Below are 26,971 nucleotides of genomic sequence, written 5' to 3' on the forward strand. Positions count from 1 at the left end.
ATTTCTCCAGGGAGCCCTGGTTCCTCTCATTACAGCATGGTGTTAGAAATGAATTATTAATTTTTAAAGTGTGATAATGGTATGGTCACTTTTTAAAAAGTTTATCTTTTAGATGTACATACTGACCTATTTATACATTAAATGATCTATCAGATTTGCTTCAGAACAACGTGGAAATGGGAGATGTGAGTGGGAGTGTGGATGAAACAAGATAGGTTATGAGCTGATAATTATTGGAGCTGGGTGGTGTCCCTTCGCTATCCTTATTTTCACATGTACTTGAAATGTACTACAATAAAGCTTTTTTAAAAGAAAGGAGTAGTTGATAGAGCTAATATTTGCTCATTGAGTCAGGTGTTTTACAGGAGCTGTCAACAGCGAGCACAACTTTGACCTTCTATATTTATAAGTTCCAACTCCAAAGCATGAAAAAGGCGGCTCCTAAATAGGAGAGAAAAATATTAGCCTGGCTCGATAAACATGGAGCCACCCAGCAACTGGTTTGCAGACATAAGATATAAATTGTCAGTAGGACATGGGACAGCTTTGTTAAACTTAAGGGTTTACAGCTCACAGTTACACCTTCAAATCCTAGTTAAACACACACACACACACACACACACACACACACACACACACACACACACATACGCATGCAAAACACCAACAGATTTACTGAAAGCACTTCGTTTGTGTCTCTGACAAATCTTTCAGTATCTTCATAAAGATGAGGGATTTTTTCAATTCTCCTACAACAAGCCCAGAATCTCTGGGCCTAACTGCCTTTGCCCTGAGAGCCCTCTGCATCGGCCATCTCCCATTACCGTTCAGACACATCTGAGCTGCTCCATGGTGGTGGCGGGGAGCCACACTGCATTAATGAAGCACAAGCATCAATAAAAATGAGTTTCTTGTAAACTGGGAGAGGTACTGGAAACGGCCGTGTTTCTAAGAAGAAAATTTGCTTTTGTGTTTTTTTCCGTCAACCAACATCTAAGTATCTATTATGTAGGAGATAGTATGCTAAATCCTGGGAATACAATAATAAATAAAAGTATCAGCCCTGGAAGTGCTCACAGGAAAGAAACTCAGCACTTCTGAAGTGGCATCTGGCAGCAAACTCGGGAAACAACAGATTGGGGGGCCCAGACAAGAGAGAGCCGTGAGAGGTAGGATGCCTGGGACCAGGTGACCTCAGGGGTGTGGTGGGCTGTGGGCAATGAGGAGCGGAGGCCAACCCCGGCAGTCACTCTGTCAGGCGCCCGGATGCATCAGCGGGTGAGGCGCTGTTAAGGCAGGGACTGGAGACGGGCACATCAGCAAAGGAAGATGGGAAAAGATTCAGGTGTGATGAGGAGGAGATGCTGTGGGCTTGCAGGTGGAGACGTCAGTAGACAGTGACATACCCAGGCCTAGAACTCAAGGAGAAAGTTCAGGAAAGAAGCTGTGGCTACAAAGGTAGGGGTGCTTATTGTTTTTCTTGTTAGCGTTTCAGAAGTATCTCATTAACTTCTGAATTTTATGTCCCAGACTGTAGCCTGTCCTAACTTTGTTTCCTGTGATTCAGAGTGTTCTATGTAGCTTAGCATGTACTCAATTTTGTGAAAGCTCCATGGATTCTTAACAGTGAATTTTCTTTTTGAATCTAATGTCTATCAATAATGCCTTTTTAATTATACCAGTATCTGCCGTTTAATTTTGCTTCCTTATGTCAAAGACTGATTGATACAATAAAGTCTTTTTGCTGTTGCCTCTTGTACAGCAGGGAGAGTGGGCAAGCTTGGTCTTAGTATGCGCTCATTGTGGAGAGCTGCTTTCAGGGTTCAATTTCATCAAAATGCTGGACAAAACAGGGGAAACGTCAGGAGGGATCAGATGCAAACTGTCCACCATGTGTTCTGAAGGTGGGCCCTGGCTTACATGTCCTCCCTAAGAGCTCCCTCCATTCCCTGGATCAGCGTCAGAGCACTTAAAAATATAAGCAAGTCCTAGCATCACACTGTAGAAAACAGCCCCAGAGATTTAAACATACTTCATTTACTCAACCAACTGTGAGTACAGTCCCTTATGTAGCTTGAAAAAGCAGCACTTTTCCTCCCATAATCACTGTTCCTAGTCATGATGTTTAATTTTTAATTTCTAATATTACAGAAGGGCATGGTTTTTTCATGTTTACAGAGGGAGTCCCAATTTAAAAGTCTGGGAAATTCTATTCTGAACCATGTACCATAAGACTGTCCAACAATTAGAAATCACGTAGACAAAAGACAGAAAAGCACATGCTCAATGTGCCCAGAGGGCTTTAGAGCTCAAGTTGCAGAATCCTGCTGCCCACAGAAAGTTGAAGAATGGACTGAGGGGGAAAACTAGAGCAAAGATAACTAAGTTCACAGGTAACCCGCGCTAACACGGCATGATAGTTTCTGGACAAAAATTTACAAACCAGATAGTGAAAATCGACACCTCCATTCCAGTTACTTGAGCTCATCATCCCTGGGGCCTCAGTTAGGGCCCGGTTGTCTCCAATGAACAGCAGTAAGAGTTTCTGGGTTCCAAGGCAGCAGCTCCTGGTGCGGGTGGGCTGAGGGGTCGGATCTTGAAGGTGATTCAACCACAACCCTGAGCCTCTAGGGCTTTTCCACCAGGTAAGCTGGGAGAGCTGAAGGCTGAGTAGCAGTATGGCTTCTGGCCCCCAGTGGTAAAAGAGCAGCCAGAATTGCCAGCCAGATGCATGAACTCAGGTAGGATGAGATATATGGGGGCACTGGCATTTTCTAGCACACTTGCATCACTGCCAACTAACTTGAGTACAGATAAAGCTCATTGATTTAACTTCTTACTGCTTCCCTGGGGTCTCATTTAAGGCCCCTGCAAAAGATCAGCCCCTTGCTCCTAGGAATGGCAAGTGTTAAAACCAAGTATTTGGACATATAAAGCCACAAACTTACTAGAGTGCTGCTTTTTCAACTATAGCTGATTCATACATTAATATAATGTGGTGAAAGCAAGTAAAATCAAATCTGAGGCTTTGACATTAATGGCTGTGGTTATTAAACTTTATTATATTTTAAAATCTGAAAACTGTAAAACAGTATTTATACAAACACCTGAGGACTGTTTAACTGGGCACAGCATCTTCACACAAACAATTTGAGAGAAGACCAAGTTTAAATTAGAATTTTGTCTTATAACACAAAATGAATAACATAGATGAAACCACCCTTTAAATAGTAGCATTCTCATATAAAGTACATTTGGTTTTCTAAAAAAGAAAATGTACATTCTTGCCCCTGGTGTACATTTTATTGGCATTTATAACAAATGGCTAATACTTTTAGCACAGATTCTCATAGCTTATTAACATTACACCAAACTTATACAAAGTAATAACAATAAACATATAGCACCATTTCCCCTTGAAAGTTCTAACTTTAAAAATAAAGCCCAAAATGATAAGTCTGAATTAATGCATCTTCCAAAATTTAGCAGAATAAATGGCTCAGAACTAAGCAAATTAACTAGCAACATTGCATAGGACAGAGAACTTCCCTGTATGGAAACCAATCTATGGATTGTTTCTTATCCCCTGAAGACTAAGCTGAGAGGTACTAGTGATAGCAAATGATGCACATATATTTTTCAGAATAAAAACATCCAACTATATAAATAGTTCACCATTACCTCTGTGGCAGTGCAAAGTGCCATATTAAATTCAAAAAGAACAGATTTACTTGTTTGAATACCTACGGGTATAGAATAATATATAAATATGGTATAGTATCCATATGAAGAATAAACACAGACAATAAAATATATATATTTTAAAAATTTGGGCACAGGTGTCCTCATATAGAGATATGAGAAATGAATGCCTAGTTAAATGTCTAAGCTTAGAGAAAATATGTAAAGTTTTGAAATAATAGGTATTTCACTGAAAAATTTTAATCAGACTCCATCCAAACCACCCTTGTAGTAGTATAATATCTCCTGCATAAAACAACCATTCTATCTTACAATTGTTTGAAATTTATCAAAAACTGGTAAGAACACTTTATGAAAGTTTATAAGCTTGTTTTTTTTCTTTAAATATGAACAAACACAACATACAGAGAAATAAAAACGAAAGGAAAATAATTTATATGGCTATTCCCTTTCCGGAAATTGGTAGAACACGAACAGAACATTGCAGTAACAGACATAAAATATTTGAAAAAGAGGTGATATCTACAGTTGCATCTTTAAATTCTTTTCTAAGGAAAACTTCTCATGGATTTTATTAGAGAGCCTGTCAGTCCCTGATACTTTCCCCTTTGGGATGTAGCTGTTTTGGTTTTATATATAAACATTAATCAAAATCAACGGTGTTTCTCTGTTTCCTGCATTAAGTATATTTGTAAACTGTACAATTAAATAATAAACTGTAAAGTGTAAAATAATAATAAGACATAAAGGACTGCCAAGTTGAATATGCTAATACTAACATGTTAATGTGTTTTAAAGAAGTAGACTGGACTTGTAATGTAGTTCTGCAATTCTGGATATGACGTAGTTTTAGAGGAACCGTCTACAAAACAATAACTGCTACGAGAATAAAAATACTTTTAAATTAAAAAGTTATCAAGACAATTGAAAATTATGTCTAATCTAAACTTATACATTTTTTTTCAATTATATTTGCCTTCTTTAAGTTTTTCAATATAGTAACATAACTTTAAGGCTGGCCCCAACTTCAGCCCCATATACTTCATCATCACATCACTTTTGAGTAGTAGCAGAGCCTTCCCATCAATCTCCTACAGAGAGAAAGAAATTATAATTACTAATACTGATTTCATGTTTTGTCACGTTACGTACATATAAGAACATGCAAAATAGGGAGCAGCTGTACATTCTCAATATATATTCTCTGAATATGCATTTATTTCCTGAAAACTATTAAAAATATAACTTATATGTGAAGCATCATTTGCAAATTTCTAAATTCACTTCAAATTTTAAGAAAAAGGAAATTTAACCCAGTATCTTTGAAAAGTGGCCTTAGCATCAAACTCTGATTTTAAATACTATATGTTGAATAAAATACCACGTATTTATGACAAAGGGTAGAAAACTGTGAACTGTAGAAATGAATTTCAGACAGTCATTAACTTTCTTAGAAAGGCTGGGAATATGAGTATATCAGCATTAATGCAAACTGTAAATGTGCTATACAGTGTTGTCATTATGTTGAAAGCTATTCAGTTAGTTGTGTGAAGCTAATTAGATACGAAAACTTATTACTGATTTTCTTACAATGTCAAAAAGGAATACATAGATATTTGGTCATGAATTTGATTTATTAGAAAAGACTATAAACATTATTTAACAGACACAAGGCATCCTCCTAAAATTATTTCCTTAATGAAGCAATTTATGTCGTGGAAGCATATTGTTTGGTTTTCATGAGTTCCTATTTAAAATAAAGCTGCACTTAATCTTTTACAGTTACTGGATTCATCGGGCATCATAACAAGGAAGACACCCTGTCACAGCTGTGGTCACCCCTCCTACTCACGGTCCTGGGGCCGAGCAGGGAGCAGGTGGGGAGGAGGATCCTTGTAACTGTTGTTACAAAGGAGAAGACACTTGAGAGCGGCCATGCCGAATCATCTTCTCTTGAGAACTTGAAGACTTGTAGTATTTTAGGTACTCGGGTACCCATTTAAAGCACAGATCCAGCCTCCACCCTTTAAGGCTCTAACTTTGGGCAAAGTAAACTTTCTCGCATATGGAAAAATCAGTTGATAGGGTTCCCCCACCATCCACACTAATCAGTATCCAACTGAAGGGCCTGCACAGAGGTCGTTCAAAGTCATTACGGCAGGAAAACCGGATCAAAAGATACACTACATGTTGCATGAAGAGGTCGGCGAGGGGGCCTGATATCTGAGGATCTTTATGTTTCATAAACTGTATCACTTCATCCACAGACCAGGTTGAAGGGTCCTTAGAGAAGCCTTGTTTCAGGACACTGGGGTCAGGTACAGCTATATAACTTGGAGCTTCAATGCGGGGAAAAAAGACAAATCGTACTTGACCTGATCATTATCCTGAAAGAAGAGATGTTAGGTAGGGAGTAATTGTCTCATTCCTGGAACCTTCTGTGAAGTACCCCGGCATGGACCCAGGACTCCAAGATAAAATCCAGGGAAAGCCTAGTAAAGATGACCTGAGGATGGCTACTCAAGAATGTCCCACCTGACCTCCCCCAAACAACAAAAGCAGCTTCGGAAGACACCTTGCAGTTCCAAAGATCATAAAAGAGACTGAGCAATCCGAGGCCACTTTGGCCACAGGAAAATACAGCAAAAGATCTGTTACTTGGGTTAAATTAGGTTAATCTAAGCTAACTTACTGCTTTCTTACTTTAAATATTTCAAAGAATTTCTCTCAATCTTTCTCCTCTTGATATCTCCAAATTAGGTTTATTTTACTAGCTAACTGCAATGGAAATCCCCAGAATTTACAGTTTGATCATTGCTTAAATTTATTCACTTTAATGTATTCAATATGGATGGTTTTTAGCATCACTCTATTCTTTAAATTCCTGTCTCTCAAGCCTGATATGCTTACCTGAATTTTGAAGAAAACAAGATTATTTTGTGCTTAGCTAGGTCAGAAGTAACTTTAACATTATACTGAATGCCTCTTTCAAGTTTCACTGCATAGTAAGAGATATTTTGGTTGAAGGTTTATATGTTTAAAAAAGAAGTAACTAAGACATGAAACAATTCAAGTGCTCATACCTCAAAAAGTTATAGCTGTGCCGTTCACTACGTTGTATTGAAATTTCTTTGTGTCCAGACAGGTATTCATTTACTCAACCAGAGTGCTTGACTCTCTAAAGTTAGTGTATGATAAGAGAAGTGGGTTTTGTAATTTGCTAGGAGGATTTGTTTCTCTAAACAAGGACCGTCAATACAAATTTAATATTTTTGTATGTGTGAATTAGCCAAAAGTGCACCTTTTCTTTCCTATCCTCTGGGCTCTGGCCATTTTATGGGTATTTTGAGTATTCACCCAGGGAAAGGGCAAAGAAAATCAGAAGATAAAAGAACTCACAATGGTAAATTTTACTTATTTTCTTTTTAAATAGCGTAACTTTGATATGAAATAAAAACTCTTTAGTAAAATCTATCCTACTTTCTACTTGTCAGAGATAAAAATGTTGGTCTACCAAGAAATGCTGCTGGGCTGTATCAACCCAAGTAAAAACGATGATGGTATAGACCATGCCATGCCTAAGGCATTCTAACAATCTAGACAGAAAAGTCTTCTCCTTTAACTCAAAACAGACTCAATTTAATACTTAAAAAACTACTGGCAAGGCTAACCATACCTCTAAATTAACTTATATTTGTGTGGGATTTTTGGTTTCTGTCATCAGAATCTGGTATAGTTATGTTTTGAAAAACATATAACTACTTTTACGGATTACTACAAATAAACTATATGTAAAGATATGATTTCTGGTATAAAACTATAATTTTATATTAAAAATAAAACAGGGGCTTCCCTGGTGGCGCAGTGGTTAAGAATCCGCCTGTCAATGCAGGGGACATAGGTTCGAGCCCTGGTCCAGGAAGATCCCACATACCCCGGAGCAACTAAGCCCTTGCACCACAACTACTGAGCCTGCGCTCTAGAGCCCGCGAGCCACAACTACTGAGCCTACATGCCTAGAGCCCATGCTCCGCAACAAGAGAAGCCACCGCAATGAGAAGCCCGCGCACCGCAAGAAAGAGTAGCCCCCGCTCGCCGCAACCAGAGAAAGCCCGCGTGCAGCAACGAAGACCCAACACAGCCAAAAATAAAATAAATAAAATAAATAAATTTATTTTAAAAATTTAAAAAATAAAAAATTTAAAAAATAAAAATAAAACAACCGTGAGCTCATCTATTTCTAATCTATCATGGAAAATAATTTAATTGGGCCCACATCTTCCAAACAATCAGAGAAGGCTATGAACATTATTTTAGTGTTATTCAAATAATTACATGAAATAAAAAATTATGTGAAAAATAATCAAAGTCCAGTCATGCTCTTCTCCTTAATGGCTCTGTCTCATATACACTAGGAGATCAGAAGGCCTGTCTTCATAAACTCATATATTGTGAAAATATCTAAAAATTCAGGGTACATTACCCCTTTATAAAATGAACATCTATCTTCAGTCTCTCTACAAAAATCACTCCAAAACCAGAGACAATCTACACGGAGTAGGAGATGGGGGTGACGATATTAAATGTATCACAGCATGTGTACAGTGCAGTTGCCCATAGATAATATCCATTATGAAAGGCAGGGGAGTTAGTTGATTCCTACTTCCTTTACTCCTCAACCTTGCCTAGATGCCTATCTGGTGACAAAAGACAAAACACTTATTCCCCCCACCACAGCACCCTTAACCCTTTTAAAAGGGTACAGGATAGTAGCTATCTTTGCACATGGAAGGCTGCTCTGGCTCTTTCCAAATGAAGAGTAGGATACTGTCCTGTTTATACATATCATGTTCTCCTGGGGGGTCTGAGGGAACGACTGGGAGTGTGGAAAATGGGGAAATGGCTGCAGCAACAGGATGCCAGAGCCTAGATCTGGGAACCACACACAGGCTGGGGCCAGGAAAGGTCTCAATAGGGACAAGGAAGAGAGTACGTCAGAAAGAAGAGGGAGTGCATCCTTCCAGGCCTCAGAGTCATGCGAGGGTTGTGAGTCCAGGCAGTAACCAAGGAAATGATAAATTACAATGGATGGAAAAGCACTAAACTGCGAAGTCTCCATCAGAAACATGGTTGGTGATCCAGATTCCCAGAAATAGTTCTGTAATGCCATGAGGATTAGAGCATGTGTAGCAGCTTGGCCCTGAAAATGATGTGAAGGGGAGGACTCGACCTCCTCACTTTTGGCACTTTCTCCAATGCGATAAACTCTCAGGGGATGTTGTGGGGCATGGAAACCTTAAGGGGAAAGACAAACACACTGGCTGAGAATCACTGTTTTTGAATATACCTTCACTTTTCCTCTGCTTCTGGAATGTAACTTCATGGTGACCGCTCTTGGAAGATGATTTGGTCCCCACCAGTGTTGAACTCGAGGTGCATGGCACACTTTGAAAAACACTCCTGGAGACTGGAGTATGAGTGCTTACAGGACTTCTGCTGGCAGGATTCAAAGAACTTGCTGGATTTAGTGGTGAGTTCTTGGACTCTTCAGAAAGCATTTCCCCTTTGGGCATGCCATTTCCCTCAGCAGATAATACTTCTTCTACAAGAAAAAAAGACAAAGGCAATAAGAAAAAAGACAAAGGCAATTATCTTCAACAGACTTACAGCTCGAATACTATTAAAAGGTCAAAAATCCCCTAACTGCCAACAACAGTTCACTTAAGCCATACTATACTGAACCACAAACCTCTAACACAAAGCACATGGCCATCCCTTTCTTGGTGTTTATAGTAATGGACACTGTCCTGAAATCCAAATTGATTCTAATGACATCACCTATTTTTCTCATGGCAACTAACCCTTGCCAGTCTTGCCACCAAGACTATGAACACCTCACTAAAGCATTTATTTTTAGGAATGCAGTTCTTCACAACTCTTTGTTACAATATGATCACACAGTTGGTTTCTAACATTTGCTTACTCCTTGGGCACTTATTAAAACTTTCACTGGAGAAATGTACTAGGTTTTTCTATTCCTCTTTCTATCAGCTTTTAGCAATACAAAGCCGAATGGAAAATACGCCTATAACTGTTTTTCTTTAATCTAAGGAGAAATGACAACTGTGCACTTCTGAAGGGAATGAAGTGCTCAACAAAGCTGCCAAAGTAGCAGCCTAACTGCCAAACTGATTTGGGGGAATATACTCCCCTACTTCCAGCATCAACACTCAAGAGCATATAAGTGATAGAAGAGTGACTTTTCTCCCCAATCTTGCAACATGTAAATACTATTTACCTTCAGAGGCATGCACCTTTGTTTTGGGGAGCTTAGGAGAGAGAGGAGCAACATAAGGCAGAGGTTGCTGAGAAGGTCGTTTGGTGCTTTTCTTTTCTGTTGTATCTTCTTTTACTGTTTTCAAAAAAAGAAATGTCTGTTATAACTAATTAATATACTCAAGCGTTTTCATATCATCAGCATAAAACACTTTTGTTTCTAAATCATTTGCCTACTATAACTTCATCAATAATTTATCGATTATTTATGAACAAGATGTGTTCATTTCATCCTATTAAATATTTCAGTGATATTATATTCAAGGGTTAAAGGCATTATGTCTAGGCTTCATTTATTCTCGGGTCATCACATCTTTCTAACTCTCTCAGGCCAACAGTGAGGCAACCAATTGTAATGTGTCTAAAAAGACCTGGGAAAATTGCTCCCATGAGCAAGAAAAGTTAAGAATTCAGAGAAGTTAAAGAGAAGATAGGGTACAATGAACACTCCATTTTACAGGCAACAATCCTGGCCTAGGGGTACCCTTACAACAATTCTACTGCTTACTTATCATTCACCCAAATGCATTTCTTCCTAAAGGACCACACTTTAAGGCATAATCCTGAAAGTAAAGACATTTCAATTTATTAATTACACTATTACACTATATTAGACTACATTACACTACATTATCGATCGATATTTTGATTTAATCTCCAACTAAAAGGAAAAATAAAGTGCAATAGAAATCTATAAAGTAGGATAACAGACCTCCAGAGAGAAGAAAGACTGCAATGAGAAAGTACCAAAGTCAAACTTCATCTAGTTCAAAATGGCTGGGGGCCAGGCATGCCTCTCAAAGTCGTCTGATGAGCAATCTTTAGCCATCCAGTTACTGACTGATTACTAATGAGTCTAAGAGAGCTCTCACCATTTGATTTTATTTTTAATCATCAACTACAAAACCAACGGGCAAAACATACTTCAGTGAATGAGAGATATTTCTACAATTCGGACAGTTAAATTCTAAGAAGAGAAATAATTGACTTTTTTCATACCCATTTAATGATACAGAAAATTGGAGTACTAAAATATACAGTTTCTAAAGTTTTCTATACATATTTACCTCAGAATCATAGCAAGATCAGAAAAAGTCTTTACTTATCTTTTACTTGTAATATTATAATACTTTCTTTATGAAAAGTTTATGAAGCTGGTATATGGTCTACTATCTGGGGTTGATACAAACATAAAATTGATTCTTGACTTCTGCTTCTGGGTATCGTAGTGAGCTCAGGCATGAAATTGTTCCTGCAGAGATAACTAGAAAAAGCCAGATAATTTACAAAGTACTTCATAGAGAAGTCATCATAGAGACGCAACTTCCAGGATGACTGATTAAGGACTTCAGAAAATCCACTCCTTCATAAAAATAATGACAGCACTGGCAAAGTTAACTTTTTCAAAATTCTGGACGTTAACTAAAGGATTACAACAACCCAAAAAGCATTTATTCAAGAAAAATGGCTGAATCTCAGAAAGAACAACAAATTCTGTGGCATTTTAGCTTCCCTAATATAATCCCATTCACCCCAGTTTTGCAGCAGCCTTGCAAACCAACAGCTTCGCAACTACAGTAGCTGTGAAAGCCAGCAGCCAGCCTAGCACTGGAGGGGGCACAAAGGATTTGGAACTCTCCAAAAGCTCCACCCCCAGAGAACTGTCACTATTTGATCAATCTTGCAGCTCACTGAAAACCTCTGATCTCTGGGCTTGTTTTATTTGACCTAAATCAGAGCCTGCTCTGTGTAAACAGCCCTATCCAAAGCACTGGTCAAAAACCAAACCAAAACCAAACCAAAAAACCCACAACAATGGCAATTGTTTAACACTGCAGCTCCCAGAGGTAGTATTACCAGTTGGGGCTGACAAGAAGCTGACCAAGAAGCTTAAAAGGAAAAACTGGAGAATGAGATGTCCATGAGGGGACTCTGAAAAGCACTGAGATATTCCTGGGAATCTAGAAGGCCATATGTATGTACATGGTTGTATGAATGCTCAGGAAAGACTTTAGAAGGCCCTAATCTTTCATTTTTTGCTGACCTTGAAGCCCTGCACAAAGCAGATTTGTAAACTGTCTCCTGGAATGTTCAAGGTAAGTCCCAACACACACTAAGAACCCCTTGGCAAAGGCCGGGAGACATACTGGTTCCAGGCACTTAAGAAAATCCCTGTCCAATTATTAGCTGACCACTAAGCTAAGTGAACAGACTTCAGTAGCCACATATAACAAAATTAGACCTGGAAAAGTCATTAAATTAGTCCAGGAGAGTCACTAAAAATCCAAACAGCACCAGCAACAACAACAGAGCCTAGGAAGGGGGAGGGAACCTAATTTTCAGAGTTGCTGCATTATATTACTTTTAAATTTCAATTAAAAAATTAGGAGACATGCAAAGAAGAGGAAAGTATGACCCATACACAGGGGGAAAAAAGTCAACAGAAACTGCCTCTGAGGAAGCCCAGACACTGGACTTACTAAGCAAAGATATCAAGTCAGTTATTTTATATATGTTTAAAGAACTTAAAAAAAAATCATGTCTAAAGAACTAAAGGAAAGTATAAGAACAATGTCTCACACTATCGATAAAGTGATAAAAATTATAAAAAGAACCAAATAGAAATTCAGGACTTGAAAAGTATAATAAATGAAATTAAAAAAAAAAAAAAACCCTAGAGGGGCTCAACAGCAGATGTGAATTAGCAGAAGAAAGAATCACCAAATTTTTTAAGAGGTCAATTGAGATTATATAGTCTGAGGAACAGAAAAAAAAAAGAGAGAGAGAGAGAGAAAAAAATGAACAGACTTCAGAGACCTGTGGGACACCATCAAGCATGCCACAATAAACATAATGGGAGAGTCCTGGAAGGAGAGGACAGAGAGAGTAAGGAGCAAAAAGACTATCTGAAGAAATAATGTCTAAAAGCTTCCCAACTTTAATGCAAAACATTAATCTGCATAATCCAAAAAGCACAAGAATCTCCAGTTATAAATGCAAAGATATCCACACCTAGAGTCAAACCACCAAAAGCAAAAGACAAAGAGAATCTTGAAATCAGCAAGAGAAAAGCAAATCATCACATACAAAGGAGCCTCAGTAAGATTAGCAACTGACTTCTCATCAGAAACTACACAGGCTAGAAGGAAGTGGGATGGCATATTCAAAGCACTGAAACAAAAAGATGGTCAACCAAGAATTCTATATCTAGCAAAACTAATCTTTAAAAACTGAAGGAGAAAATAGGAAATTCTCCATAAAGAAAGACTGAGAGAATTCCTCACTTGTAGAGAGCTACCCTATAAGAGATACTAGAGAGACTCCTTCAAGTTGAAATGAAAATAGAGAATAACTTAAATCCACATTAAAAAAAAAAATAAACAGTACCAGTAAATATATTTGTGTTTATAACTCTTTTCTTCTCCTTTCTCATTTAAAAGACAACTACATAAAGCAATAATTATAGGGCTTCCCTGGTGGCGCAGTGGTTAAGAATCTACCTGCCAATGCAGGGGACACAGGTTCAAGCCCTGGTTCGGGAAGATCCCACATGCCGCGGAGCAGCTAAGCCCGTGCACCACAACTATTGAGCCTGCGCTCTAGAGCCCGCAAACCACAACTACTGGAGCCCGCAAGCCACAACTACTGAAGCCCACGTGCCTAGAGCCCGTGCTCCGCGACAAGAGAAGCCACTGCAATGAGAAGCCCATACACCACAACTAAGAGTAGCCCCCGCTCGCCGCAACTAGAGAAAGCCCACACGCAGAAACGAAGACCTGATGCAGCCAAAAATAATAAATAAATAAAATAAATAAATTTATTTTTTTTAAAAAGCCGTAATTATAAAACTGTATTTGGGAGCTTATAATGTATAAAATATGATTTGTATGACAATAATAGCACAAAGAAGTGGGCAGAAAACAAAACTATGCTGGAGCAAAGTTTTGGCATAACATTAAAATTAAGTTGGTATTAATCCAAACTGGATTGTTTTAAATTAAGATGTTAATTGTAATCCCCAAGGCAACTAACTAAGAAAATAACTCAAAAAAATAGTAAAAAGAACAAGGAAAATAAAATGGTACACAAGAAAACATCTACTTAAAACAAAAGAAGGCAGTGATGGAGGAAAAGACTAGCCCCACCCCCCCCAAAAAAAGAGAGACATAAAGAATGGTAGATGTAAGTCCTACCTTATCAGTAATTAAATTAAATGTACATGAAATAAACACTCCAGTAAAAAATTAGATTGGCAGAATGGATTTTTTTTTAAAGTTGTATTACAAACTTACTACACTTTAAATTCAAACACACAAATAGGTTGAAAGTACAAGGATGGGAAAAAATATACCATACAGACAGTACTTAAAAGAGGACTGAGGGGGCTTCCCTGGTGGCGCAGTGGTTAAGAATCCGCCTGCCAACGCAGGGGACACAGGTTCGAGTCCTGGTCCGGGAAGATCCCACATGCTGCGGAGCAACTAAGCCCGTGCGCCACAACTACTGAGCCTGCGCTCTGGAGCCCGCAAGCCACAACTACTGAAGCCTGCACGTCTAGAGTCCGTGCTCTGCAACAAGAGGAGCCACCACAATGAGAAGCCCGTGCACCACAACGAAGAGTAGCCCCCGACTGCCACAACTAGAGAAAGCCCATGCGTAGCAACGAAGCTCCAACGCCGCCAAAAATAAATAAATACATAAATAAATTTTAAAAAACAAAGAAACCCCACAATGATACACCTTTCAGGTTTTGATTCTCAAGTTAATTATGAATTCAATAAGAAATTACTTTTCCACTTTGAATGAACAAAAACTATATATTATACATGTCTAATTAGTTCACTGTGGCTAAAAGGTTTACTTTGAGGAAGACACAGGAAAAACTGAATTATATAAGATTCTCAAGTTAATGTAGACTCTAATATAAAATAGAAGCACAGTATAAAATTTTACATTTTCTCTTATCTGATTTATTTTGATCATGCTCTGCAGGACTATGACCATTACCTCTGTAAGAGCTAAAAGGCTGGCTACTCAAAAGGTTATCACACTGCAGGCTGTGGCACAAGGTCTCAAGAAAGCGAAGAGCAAATGATGCACTGTTCACTGGAGGGAGCTGGATGGAATGAGTTTCCCCATCAAAGGAGGCTATTATAGGGAAGAAAAGATGTCAGAGTTACATCACAGAAAGATGAGAACCACATCAACAAAAATAAAAGCCATCAATTTAGGAAATGTATTATAAATCTAATGTGTGGTTTTTGTAATTTATAAAGGAATAATCTTAAATTATAAAAGTTCCTCTCATTCAAACACAATAGTCTGAACTAGTAAAAGCATTCTCATTTAAAAATATTCATAAAGTAAACAACAACAACAGAAACCCACTGATGTACAATAGTTCCTGCTCTTCCAAACATTCCATGGGTACAAATGCAGTATCTGATCATACAATCATGAAAGCCATGTGTATCTTACCTCTTACTCACTTCTTGAATCACATTTTTATTTAGAGATTCTTACAGATTAGTCTGTTTTCTAAAAAAATTAAAATATATTAAGCTCACTTTATCTATAGTGAGCTTAATATAGCAGGTAAAAGGAAAAATCTGTACCTCTTACCTCAATATACAGCATTACTCTGACATTATTTGTCTATATTGAAAGTTAAACTTTCCAAACCAGGGTTAAAAGTCTATAAACATATAATTATTATACATATTCTATTACATTAATATAATATTCAAATATTATAGTTAACAGAATATAAATTTATAAAATAATCTATGTATTATAAAATCCTTGCCTTCTTGAAACCTACAAACAAATTAGGGAATAAAACCTCATAAAGGATTAGATGAGCATACCGGTTATCACTTCTCCTCCACGATGATCTGGCTTAAGGAATCCAAAAACAGTCTTACTTTGAATGGCACAATCCACGCAGGCCTGCACCGTCCGCCGGAGCACCACATTGACAGGGCCTGGGCCAAAGCGGTTGGGCAGCTGCTGGATTTTCGTCTGATCCAGGTGAGGGCCACAGTTTCCATGTTTGTTTACATAGACACAGACTTGATGAAAAATGTGTATTATATAGATATAACAAACAATGAGATTGGTTAGAAGGAACATAAACACTACATAATCAATCACTATATATCCCATTAGCCACGCTTCACTCAAAGAGAACCTAAACATAGTTACTATCGGTGATCCTTTCTGCTACCTAAAAATATATATGTAAATATATTTTCACATTTTGTAAATATATTAAATCTAGAAATAAATAATCCAAATGCTTATTCCATTTTCTAGAATTCTGCCCAAACTGATTATAATAAAAACAATACAAGTTTTAGTAGCATCACAAAACAATTCTGCACACATTCTCAGATTATATAAAATGGCTTAAAGACAAGAATATTTTCACTTTTTAACAGTAATCACACTATAAGAATTTTCTTTCAAAACTGGTCATATTAGCACACTCCTTTTGGACTGAATTTATTTTAAATCAACAATATTGCACTCTCATTATATAGTATTTTCTAAAGTAACCAAATAATTTCAGATATGTGTCACAGTAAGTTCTAATGACCTAGAGAAATTTTTTTCATTAATTTTTAAGAAAATAAAAATGTTCTTTATATACATGCTGAGGTTCACGGACGAAAATTTTAAAAATAAATGCTTTCCTTCGTATAATAAAAGCATTTAGAATTTAGAAGCAAATAATCTATAATCACAATCAGTCAAGTTTCTATAATTTTTCTTCACTGAGTATCAACAAATACAAATTAACACACAACGTAATATGATTATTAACAAACAGAAAATATATTGTCCCCCTAAATCAAGAGGCACATTATTTTTATCCACTACTCAATATATTGCAAAATTTTCATGTATACAGTCTATATTTAGTACAATAAAAACCCATTAATCTCACTTTCACTATGTTGAAATATATAATTAAGCTTTGTGGCAATAGCCAGAGGAAGGATGGACTCTGTCACAGAAATGAAACACCTATTAAAAACTTAACCTGAGGTGCTGATGGCATGGACAAAGTTCTACTGAACACAAGTGAGCTAAACAAGGATTTCAATGTTTATACTCGTTTAGCTAGGCTCCCCTCCTAATGGACTAAAAATCAGAAATAATAAAGAGACAAAATGAGGTATGTTACGGGCTTCCCCGGTGGTGCAGTGGTTAAGAATCCACCTGCCAATGCAGGGGACACGGGTTCGAGCCCTGGTCTGGGAAGATCCCACATGCCGCGGAGCAACTAAGCCCGTGCACCACAGCTACTGAGCCTGCACTCTGGAGCCCGTGCTCCACAACAAGAGAAGAAACCACTGCAACGAGAAGCCTGTGCACCGCAACAAAGAGTAGCCCCCGCTCGCCAAAACTAGAGAAAACCCACGCGCAGCAACAAAGACCCAACACAGCCAAAAAAAAAAAGGGGGGGGTATGTTACAATAATCATTTTTAAAGTGATTTCTATTTCAAAAAATTAAATTAAATTATAATTTCTTTTTAATAAGAAAAGAAAAATTGAGGGGAAAAGTCCAAGGAACAGAAGAATGTAAGAGAGATAATTAAGGGTCTAGGAGAGGGAGCAAAAAAACTTGCTTTAAAAAACAGGAAAGGAATAAGGAAATTTGCAGGAAATGACAAATAAAAGGGACTGATTAGTTTGGGTGTCTGTCATTTCACACTCTTCACATAGCAAAGAACAATTTAAAGTCATCATGCCCCCTGACAGGCAAGGATCTGTGAAAATTTTATAAGGCATTAAAATAAGGTTTGAGGTACCTTAAAAATACATGAAAAACAAAAAAGACAAATTGTGAAATGAGATAATGGGAAAACAAGAATAGATTTGACAATAATGTAAATTTTATAAATCTTACCAAGAGGGATAAAATATCTTAAGGGTGTTGAATTTTCAAGTGACTTATGTATTTAAACAGATTGTTTTTCCTTGACATCAAAATGAACAATCAGAATTTCAAAATATTTTAATATGAAAAATGCTAAAAGAAATGTTTACTATCATCTTTTTTCCCTCTTATTTTATTTCCAAGACTTCAAAGACACTGAAAATAATACAACAAAAGATAACTAATTTTATACTCTTTTAAAAATATTAATTTACCTGTAGACATCACTATTTTAGATGACCCAGCAACAGCATCCTTATCATATGAAGCACCACGACGTCCTCTGGTCAGCGTACTGAGAGGAGCTGAAGATGTGGAACATACAACAGGAATACATTTTTCCTGTTAAAAAAAAAATTCCTAGATAAGGAGGTCATAAAATTATTGGCATCACTGGTTCACAAATGATCAGTTGTCTGAAGTCCTCTGGGTTGGAAATCTCTGTGTCACAAACTGCAGTACTTTTCAAACTGTGCTCCTAAGAGGGGCCCATAAGCTGGTCAGGTAGGAGAGGAAGAGACCAAGAGGCTGGGATTCCCAATGCTACCCCCTGTTCCAACTAGTCACACTTTAGCCAAAATAATTCACTCTGTAAAACTTGTTTTATTTTTTATTTTTTTTGAGGTTCCCAGTAAGTTTTTTACACTGCTAAAGTAGTTTGGAAATCTAATCCAGCAATCCATCAGATGAGGGTGGGGGACCTCAACAAGGCAGAGGACAAAGTTTGTCTTCAGAAAGCAGTCACTCATCTGGGTTTTACCATATCTAGCCTGCATTTCTCCATATTACATACGATAATTTTGACAAAATTGTAAGTGGCTTGCTAAAGTCCATACAAAATTATGCCTATTGTATGTAAGAACCAAATGTCTTCTGGGTATTGTTAACATCACTAGTGTTTTGTTTATTTTACATCAACTCTTGGGGTTTTCTAGGAGCTATCTTCAAACACAACTCTTCAGTATCAGAGAAGGGGATCTTGTGCCTAGAAAAGGTAATAATAGAAGATATTTTAAAAGGCAGGGAAAAAGGAGAAAAAAACAAACACTCTGTTGTCGGATTTTTCTTTATTTGTTTAAATTAGTGACTGTCATTTGGGTTCACAGTACCTTAGTAAATTATTTTGAAAATACTAAATTACAATTATTGTGTCAATATATTCCCGTTCTTTCAGTATTTTAAAAATCTAACATCTAAACCCTTTGACTTATGACATACCAAAATAGTGTGTTTGCACTAACAATGTAAATTGAATAGTTATTTGGAAAATATGCTTCCATACTTCCATACTTCTAGAATGCTTAAGGAAGGGAAGAAAATAATTGACAAAGGAGAGTACAGCAAGAACAATTCCTACTCTAGTTCAAAGAGTTGAATCTTCATCTTTTTATGATGAAATAATGAAGCTAAAAAAGATGAAGGTGAATTGAAATGCTTCTTTTGCAACAAAAAAGTTTATTATCAAAAAAATTACATTATCTTTCCCTTGCCCCTCCTCACCACCATACAACAATATTTTCAAAAAGATTTCTTTAAAATTGTCAAATCAGCATTGGAATTATTTGAAAGTAAAAGAATGAAGAGAAACTTTCTGGAGTTATCATATCTTGACCATATACCAGCTAATCACAAAGACTTTTTTCAGCAACTGGAAAATATGTACTAAATATACGCATCAATGACACCCTTGATACATTTTAATTTTTAAAATGCATTTAAAATAAATGATTTGCCTTTAAATTTCATTAACTTTCCTTAAGTTTATACAGTTTATTTTTTAAAAATATTTATTTATTTATGTGGTTGCACCGGGTCTTAGTTGCGGCAGGAGGGCTCCTTAGTTGTGGCTTTCCAGCTCCTTAGTTGTGGCAGGCGGGCTCCTTTAGTTGCGGCTCGAGGGCTCCTTAGTTGTGGCATGCGAACTCTTAGTTGCGGCATGCATGTGGGATCTAGTTCCCTGACCAGGGATTGAACCCAGGCCCCCTGCATCGGGAGTGCGGAGACTTAACTACTGCGCCACCAGGGAAGTCCCCTTATATAATTTATTTTTAATTTAAAAAATGTCAGCTGCTAAGAATTTACATTAGAATAATCTGCTTATTTGATTTTTTCAATATTTATGATTTTATATTTGAAAAATATTCAGTTTTATTGACTTTTCATTTTTATTTTATAAATTTTGAATGCCTTTTAAAATAAAATACCAATATTAATGTAAGTTTTTAAAATCAAAATGGTATTGTCATTTTGCTCCATACTGCAAACATTAGTTGTAACAAAATAGAAACGTTATATATATTGATATCAGGTGGCTGAACTCAGAAATGTTTAAGGTAATACTGCTGAAATTTAATTCAGTTCTAACAGATCTAGAGAGATTCTATGTCTTTATATTTAGAGTGTATTTCTTGTAGACAGGATGTATTTGGATCTTTTAAAAAATCCATTTTGATAATCTCTGTCTTCTAATTGAAAAGTTTAGTTTACTAATTTTTAAAGTAATTATTAATAAGTTTGGGTCTGGGTCTACCATTTATTATTTGTTTTCTGTTTGTTTCCTCTGTGTTTTGTTCTTCTGTCTTACTTTCCTCTTTTTTGTTGTTGTTGATTACTTGAATAGTCCTTAGAATTCCATTTTAATTTTCCTATTGGCTTTTTAGCTATATTTCTTTGCATTTGTATTTTTACAATATGCTCTGGGAGTTTCAATGTACAATCCACATAAAGTTAATATTGTACTACTTAACAGAAAATGTTGAAACCTTGCAATGCTACAAATCCATATCCCCCACCCCTAAGCCTTTATACTATAATTTTTTTATGTATTATATCTATGTATGCTATAAACCCCACAAGACTGTATTGTATTATAATCATTGCTTTAAATAGTCCTATTTTTATAAAGAAATTAAGAGGAAAAAAGCAAAAAGAAAGTCATTAGTATTTGCCTAGAGATAACTTCCTTCAGCATTTCTTATAGTGTTTTTCTGCCAGTGATGAATTTTTTGTATGCTTTTACCTGAAAACGTCTTTAGTTCTTCATTCTTGAAGAGTATGTTTGCTGAATATAGAATTTCGTATAACACCCCTCCTCCTATGTGTATTCCCCCCAACCACAGTCTGCTTCCATTCATTCTCCAGTGTCTTCGGGTAGCTGCTTTTTCTATTATTTCCAGGTTTTAGAGTTGTTTTCTTTGGGGGAGAGTCAGCTAGGTAGGATGTGACTTTAGCATCACTGAATTTATCACACTGATTTCCCCCTCACCCCCATTTTACTGAGGTATAATCTATGTACAGTAAAATTCACTTCGCATTGATTTTTAAAGTATACGGAGTTTTAAATAAACTGGCTCGAACATAAATACACCCATGCGGTATTTTCAATGTGGTTTTGAAGAGGTCGAACACTATTCAGTTTTAAATTTATCCAAGAAAAGAAATAACAATCTTGATTGTTACACAGGCCTTAAAAAGCCTTATATACTTTTTTTTTTAATTTTAATTAGGTATAGTTGATTGACAATGTTGTGTTTAATTTCTGCTGTATAGCAAAGTGACTCAGTTATATATCCTTTTTCATATTCCTTTCCATTATGGTTTATCACAGGATATTGAATATAGTTCCCTGTGCTATACAGTAGGTCCTTGTTGTTTATCCATCCTATATATAGTTTACATCTGCTAGTCCCGAACTCCCAATCCTTCCCTTCCCCTCCCTGCTCCACCTTGTAAAAAGCCTTATATACTCTTGGTACATTCCTAAAAGGCATCATAACACTCTTAGTAAGTCCTAAACTGTATGTTTAATAACAAGGCACTACGGAGACCTGTAATACAAATTCGTAGGAGATACAACTAACCTTTCTTCCTGAGTTTGGGCCTTTTTTCTTTGGTGTGATATTTTTAACAGTACTCCCCTTCTTGGGGACTGAAGTAGGTGCAGGTGGTTTAATCCGACTTGATTTCCTGATCTGCTGTGTTGGTAATATTACAGCAGTTTTCTGTGGAGACTTCATTGAACACTGGGTTGCTTTGGAAGAATGTGGTTTTGCTATATTCTTTGTAATAGGAACTGAGGGAAAAAACACACAACACAAAAATACAATTAAAATAAATGACATAATTAAGGTATTTTCTTCTTATGATTCAGAAGAAATTTAACTCAATCTTTAAAAATATTCCAAAGGTCATTCACTGAAAACCACTTAAAATAAAGGTACCATTTAAAATCACGTTTTAGGTATTTAAGATTTCAGGTTATCAGGAAATAGTCTGATTCTCCAGAAAAAATAAAGAGGCTTTTATAATAAGAACCAGTAACTTCCCACTTAATTAGCACAGTGAAAATTTCTATCAATTTACCTTTTGTCTGCTTCTCATATTTTTAGTCCTTGGCACAGAAAAGAGTTTTTCCTTCAGAAAATACTATCCAATTATGCCATATACAGGAATCATTTTGCCCACCAATATAGAAAAACATAACAAAGCAGCTACCAACGGCTCCTGCGTCATCTTTTAAACGCCAGGGGAATCCCCCTAACTAGATTTTTTTTTTTTTTTTTTTTTTTTTTTTTTTTTTTAGTGGCTAAAATACATTATGTTCCTATATGTATGTTTAATAGTAAAGCTTCATAAGCCATAATATAGACTCTACATTAACGTTGTCATGGAAGGACCACTATCATGCCCAAGTGATTTGTATCTATTAGTTATTTGTAGCCCAATCAAAACGGTTTTAATATTTCAAATGAAGATTACCTGCCAGGTTACTCTTGTATATATTCATAGTTAAGTAAAAAGAGATATTTTTAGTATTAATCCCTTAATAATTTCATTAGTACAAAAAATGAACTTTACATAGTAAATAGTACTAACGTCAAAAAGTCTTTACAGGAGGAGCTGTATAAGTAAAACATTTATACATCTGTGCAAAAAAAATCAACTACTTTTATTTCGAGGGCTTCATTTTACAACTTGAAACTAATCTACCACTTTGCTTCTCCCATCCTCAAAGACTATGTGTAAATGTGACCTTCTATGGAGAATACCACATCTTCCCTGCAGCCTTTTTATCTACCTCTATCAATTACCTAGTCAAGAGGATGGAACAGCTGCCAGGGCAAATGGAGGACCACTTAACTGCCACCATCACTTTCCCCCTCCCCTTATTTATAGGAATTTACCTACTTACACCAGCCTCTGTTTAACTCTTTACCATCATCTACCTCATACTCCATGCCCACTTCCACTTTCTTCAAATAACTCTAGTAACCTAATTCACATTATTTCTTCTTACAGAGTCTCCCTGTTATCATCTTCAGGAATTTAAATGTCATACTTCTGATGCTCCATCATCCTGACCTCATCAATAGACAATTTGTGAAGCTCTTCTATCTCCAAGATAACCAACTGTGCTTCCCTTCTCCACCTCCAACTTCCTTACCTGTCATCTTTGCTTTACACCAACTGATCATGCTTTTCATTCTCATTATGAGATCTAGCCACAAGCCCTCTCCATTTTCATCCAATCTGCTAGCTTTCTTCTGGCTTTACTTTACCCCCTTATCAACCTGCACCCAACTGTCCACCTCCACCAAAACCCTCATAACTAGTATCCCTTACGTTATCACCCCCTGATCTTTGATCATGTCCAACATGTCAGCTCCAACCACTGAGTCACACTATCATTTGCTTTCTCTGGTCCTAAGCAAGGGTCAGTTCTCTCCTTAAGGGGCCAGAGAGTAAATATTTTAGGCTTTGAAGGTCACATATGGTCTCTGTCACACAATCTTCTTTGTCTCTCTCTTTTTTCAAACCCTTTATGAATATAAAAACTATTCCTAGCTCACAGGCTACATGGGCTAAATGTGGCCCTCAGGTTGTAGTTTGCCAACTCCTGCTACAGAACATTGGGATACTGTAGATCACTGTAACATCCATGCTAACCTCAACTGGGGTGTCACTGCTTCAACTCACTGATTTCCAAGTATGTTTCAATGGCAGAACATTTTCCCCTTTTTAAGTTCCCCTCTCCCTCTCACTCTATTCCATTCAGCAAATGACCCTACCGTCTACTTTATGAGAAGATTAAAGGCTATCTTTTGGGAGTGATCATAACCATCCCATTCCTCCATCTTAAAATACTTTTATTTTCATTCATTCTCATCTCTTCCTCTTATATCAAATGAAGTTTTCTCTCTACTCTTCTAAGCCAAATCCCCTTTCACTTTTGTCCTAATAACTATCTTCTCTGGTTCCTCTGGAACATTACAGTTTCAATGATCTCCTCTCTTCATGGTATTTAATCACTTGATCCCCAACTCCTTGCTCTCTCTTACAACCCTCATATATCCCTTATTTTGAAGTTTCCTTCCCTAGTTTTTGGTACTTTCAAGCCCTTGCATGAATCTTCCTTCTACTCACTACCACGATACAAAGAAGAATCGCCTATACTTCATACTTCAGTTTCCTTATTATTCTGGGCTTCCTTAGTCTCCTATAATAAGCTTTTCTTCCCCCAACCATTTAAAAAAAATTCTTTCCAAGGTAATGACCCCTTCCCAGGAATTAAAGCCAAATAAATCCTCATTCTCTTGACCAATCTATTCATCACCACAGTTCTGGTCCCCACCTTTTAATATATGGCACGAAGAAAAGGAAATAGATTGCGCTCTGGACCTGAGTTTAAATTCCTGTACTAGGTTAGTTTAAGACAGAACCTAGGAGTATAGGAGGTCCTCAAAAAATATTTACTAAATGAATGAAAAATATTTTCAACCTGCAAGCCAATGTTATACCTCCAAAACAAGTATATTTTATATAAAGAATTGTAACAAAATATTACTTTGTGGAACATGGCAAATGTAATGAAATCAATATTTGATCTAAAAAATTTGACATTTGATATTAATAAATCTTGGGACACAAAATATTTGAGCCATAGCTTCAAATATTCCCCCAAAATATAATATTCTATTACAATAAAACTCCTTGATGCATGGTATATATATATGTATGACCAAAGTAAGAAAAATGCGTTATAAAAAATTAAAAAGTTTTCACTTTAGAAAGCAAGCTTTTCAACGGCAAAGACTCAATTTGGTTCACTGCCATATCCCCAGCACCTAGAACAAAATACTTTTTAAACTACTTTAACTAAAGAGGAATGAGTAATCATTCAATACACTGAACAACAAAATTAAACTATATACATTATACATGTATTTTTATCTCTCCTCCAAAGAGCAATCATATAACATATACACACCATGCTAAAACTCTATTCAGTATTAATTAAACTATTGAAAAAGAAAATAGATTTGTTTAAAAGATAAGGTGAAAATTATATATAGCACTACAACCAGCTGTTCATAGTGGTAACAAAGGGAGTAAAAACCTCTTTGAAAAAAGTATGTAAAATATACAGAAGGATGTGCTAATCATCTTTAATAAAAGTTTTATGTGAATACCTAACACAAAAGATACCTGGTTCCTCAGCTTATCTTCAGGTAGAACAGACAATGTTTGGGTAAGAAAAATGTCCAGGAGATATGAAGTTACTCAGTTATGAAAATGCAAAAGAAATGACTAAATCTTGGGAAACAATCAGAAGGCAGGAAATAAAGTCAAGAGTAGGCCTGGAAGCCTGGAACAGGGGGAACTGAAGAAAGAAAGGAGGTAGATGCCAACATTTACTGGCTACCCATTACATGCTAAGTGCTTCAATATCTGTTATTGCATGTAATCCTCCCAAATGTCCTATGAGGTAGGTATTATTCCCTACTTTATACCTGAGGAAACTTAGGCTCTGTGAGATTAGGTAACTTTGCCAAGATCACCCATTTGGCTAAGAGACTTTTATCTCCTAAGTGCATGCTTCTTCTAATATGCCACCTTGCTTTCTGTCCTCTAACAAAAAAGCCTATTAAATTCACTCCCCGAGTCAAAGTGCATGTGTTTTAAGAAAGAAGAAGAAGAAGGCCCAAAAGACAACCCTGTGAACTCCTATGATAATTCACTAGTTGCTAGGTGCTCTCTGACAGAGGAAGTCTTGGGTTTTTTTAAAATCAGATGTGGAGGCATACTTACAAGGAGAAAACATTAACAAGTACAGACAAAAACATGCTGGTAAAACTTTTCATGCCTGGGGATTTAACCTTATTTAATATTTATTGCCAAATAGTACTCATTAAATGTACGTTTCTGTTGATACATGAAGATGCTTTATTATTGAAAGATACTGCCTGCATTCTCTGAGCTATGAAAAGAGAGTAGCACATACAATTACCATAGAAAAGGAAATACACTTAGAAATGAACAGCAACCCCTATTTCCAGTTACTGTTATACATGTGCTGGTTTGGCTTACACATGGCTGACTTGAAGAGGAACTAAAATGGATTGGAGATATAAATTAATATGTATCTTGCTTTTGATCTAAAAAGACATGATAGAGGTATGGTTGCTTACTGTTCTCCAGATTTTTCCATCCACCATTTACTTAATACCTAGTGTGTTCTTTTTACCAATCTAGGCAATTTAGGAAATCCAGAAGAAATAAATATGGTCCCAGTCATACAGTTCATATTTTATATGTATATTTGTGTGTGTGTGTATATATATATAATTCCTATCTCCTTAAGTAGACAGATTTATGATTTCCTTCTCCTCAAATAGATTGAATGCTATATATATAACCATATGAAAACAAGGGCAGAAACTACTGTAAAACCAGATGCCTTGAATTTGAGGCTAGAAATAGACAAAATCAAAATATGAATAGCCAAAAATAGAAAAGCAAAATTTGGTTTGGAAAAAACAAAATTGAGTAAAAAAGAAAAAAAATCTGTCACTGTAAACATTTGACTTTGGAAACTTTTTCATGTTTTGTCACGTTACGTACATATAAGAACATGCAAAATAGGGAGCAGCTGTACATTCTCAATATATATTCTCTGAATATGCATTTATTTCCTGAAAACTATTAAA

The 26,971-nt window shown here is 36.4% G+C and overlaps 1 protein-coding gene across 2 annotated transcripts; it reads right to left on the reverse strand.

Moving 5' to 3' along the window:
* Positions 1-3,034: 3,034 nt before the first annotated feature.
* LOC309619878 (sex comb on midleg-like protein 2) lies at positions 3,035-25,327 on the reverse strand. Of its 2 annotated transcripts, XM_082375776.1 has the most exons (8): positions 21,845-25,327; positions 18,200-18,326; positions 15,906-16,109; positions 15,046-15,186; positions 10,001-10,114; positions 9,050-9,304; positions 5,890-6,041; positions 3,035-4,793 (listed from the first exon to the last, which is right to left on the reverse strand). In XM_082375776.1, exons 1-8 carry the CDS (start codon positions 22,103-22,105, stop codon positions 4,665-4,667), a joined length of 1,383 nt encoding a protein of 460 aa, XP_082231902.1. In that variant the 5' UTR covers positions 22,106-25,327; the 3' UTR covers positions 3,035-4,664. The 2 variants fall into 2 exon arrangements, with proteins under 2 accessions (XP_082231902.1, XP_082231903.1); XM_082375777.1 differs by lacking the exon at positions 5,890-6,041.
* Positions 25,328-26,971: the final 1,644 nt, after the last annotated feature.

Source organism: Balaenoptera borealis, assembly GCF_965194805.1.
Source record: "Balaenoptera borealis genome assembly, chromosome: X".
In the NCBI taxonomy this organism is placed as follows: Eukaryota; Metazoa; Chordata; class Mammalia; order Artiodactyla; family Balaenopteridae; genus Balaenoptera; species Balaenoptera borealis.

What these genes read in the sequence shown, in the direction of transcription:
- LOC309619878 (XM_082375776.1), bottom strand. Translation starts at nt 22,105, where the DNA reads ATGTCATTTATTTTAATTGTATTTTTGTGTTGTGTGTTTTTTCCCTCA. An exon ending in GCCTTTTAGCTCTTACAGAG is followed by an intron (nt 10,115 to 15,045) that starts GTAATGGTCATA and finishes TTTTGAAAACAG; the next exon opens with TAAAAGAAGATACAACAGAA. An exon ending in AAAGGTGCATGCCTCTGAAG is followed by an intron (nt 9,305 to 10,000) that starts GTAAATAGTATT and finishes TTTTTCTTGTAG; the next exon opens with AAGAAGTATTATCTGCTGAG.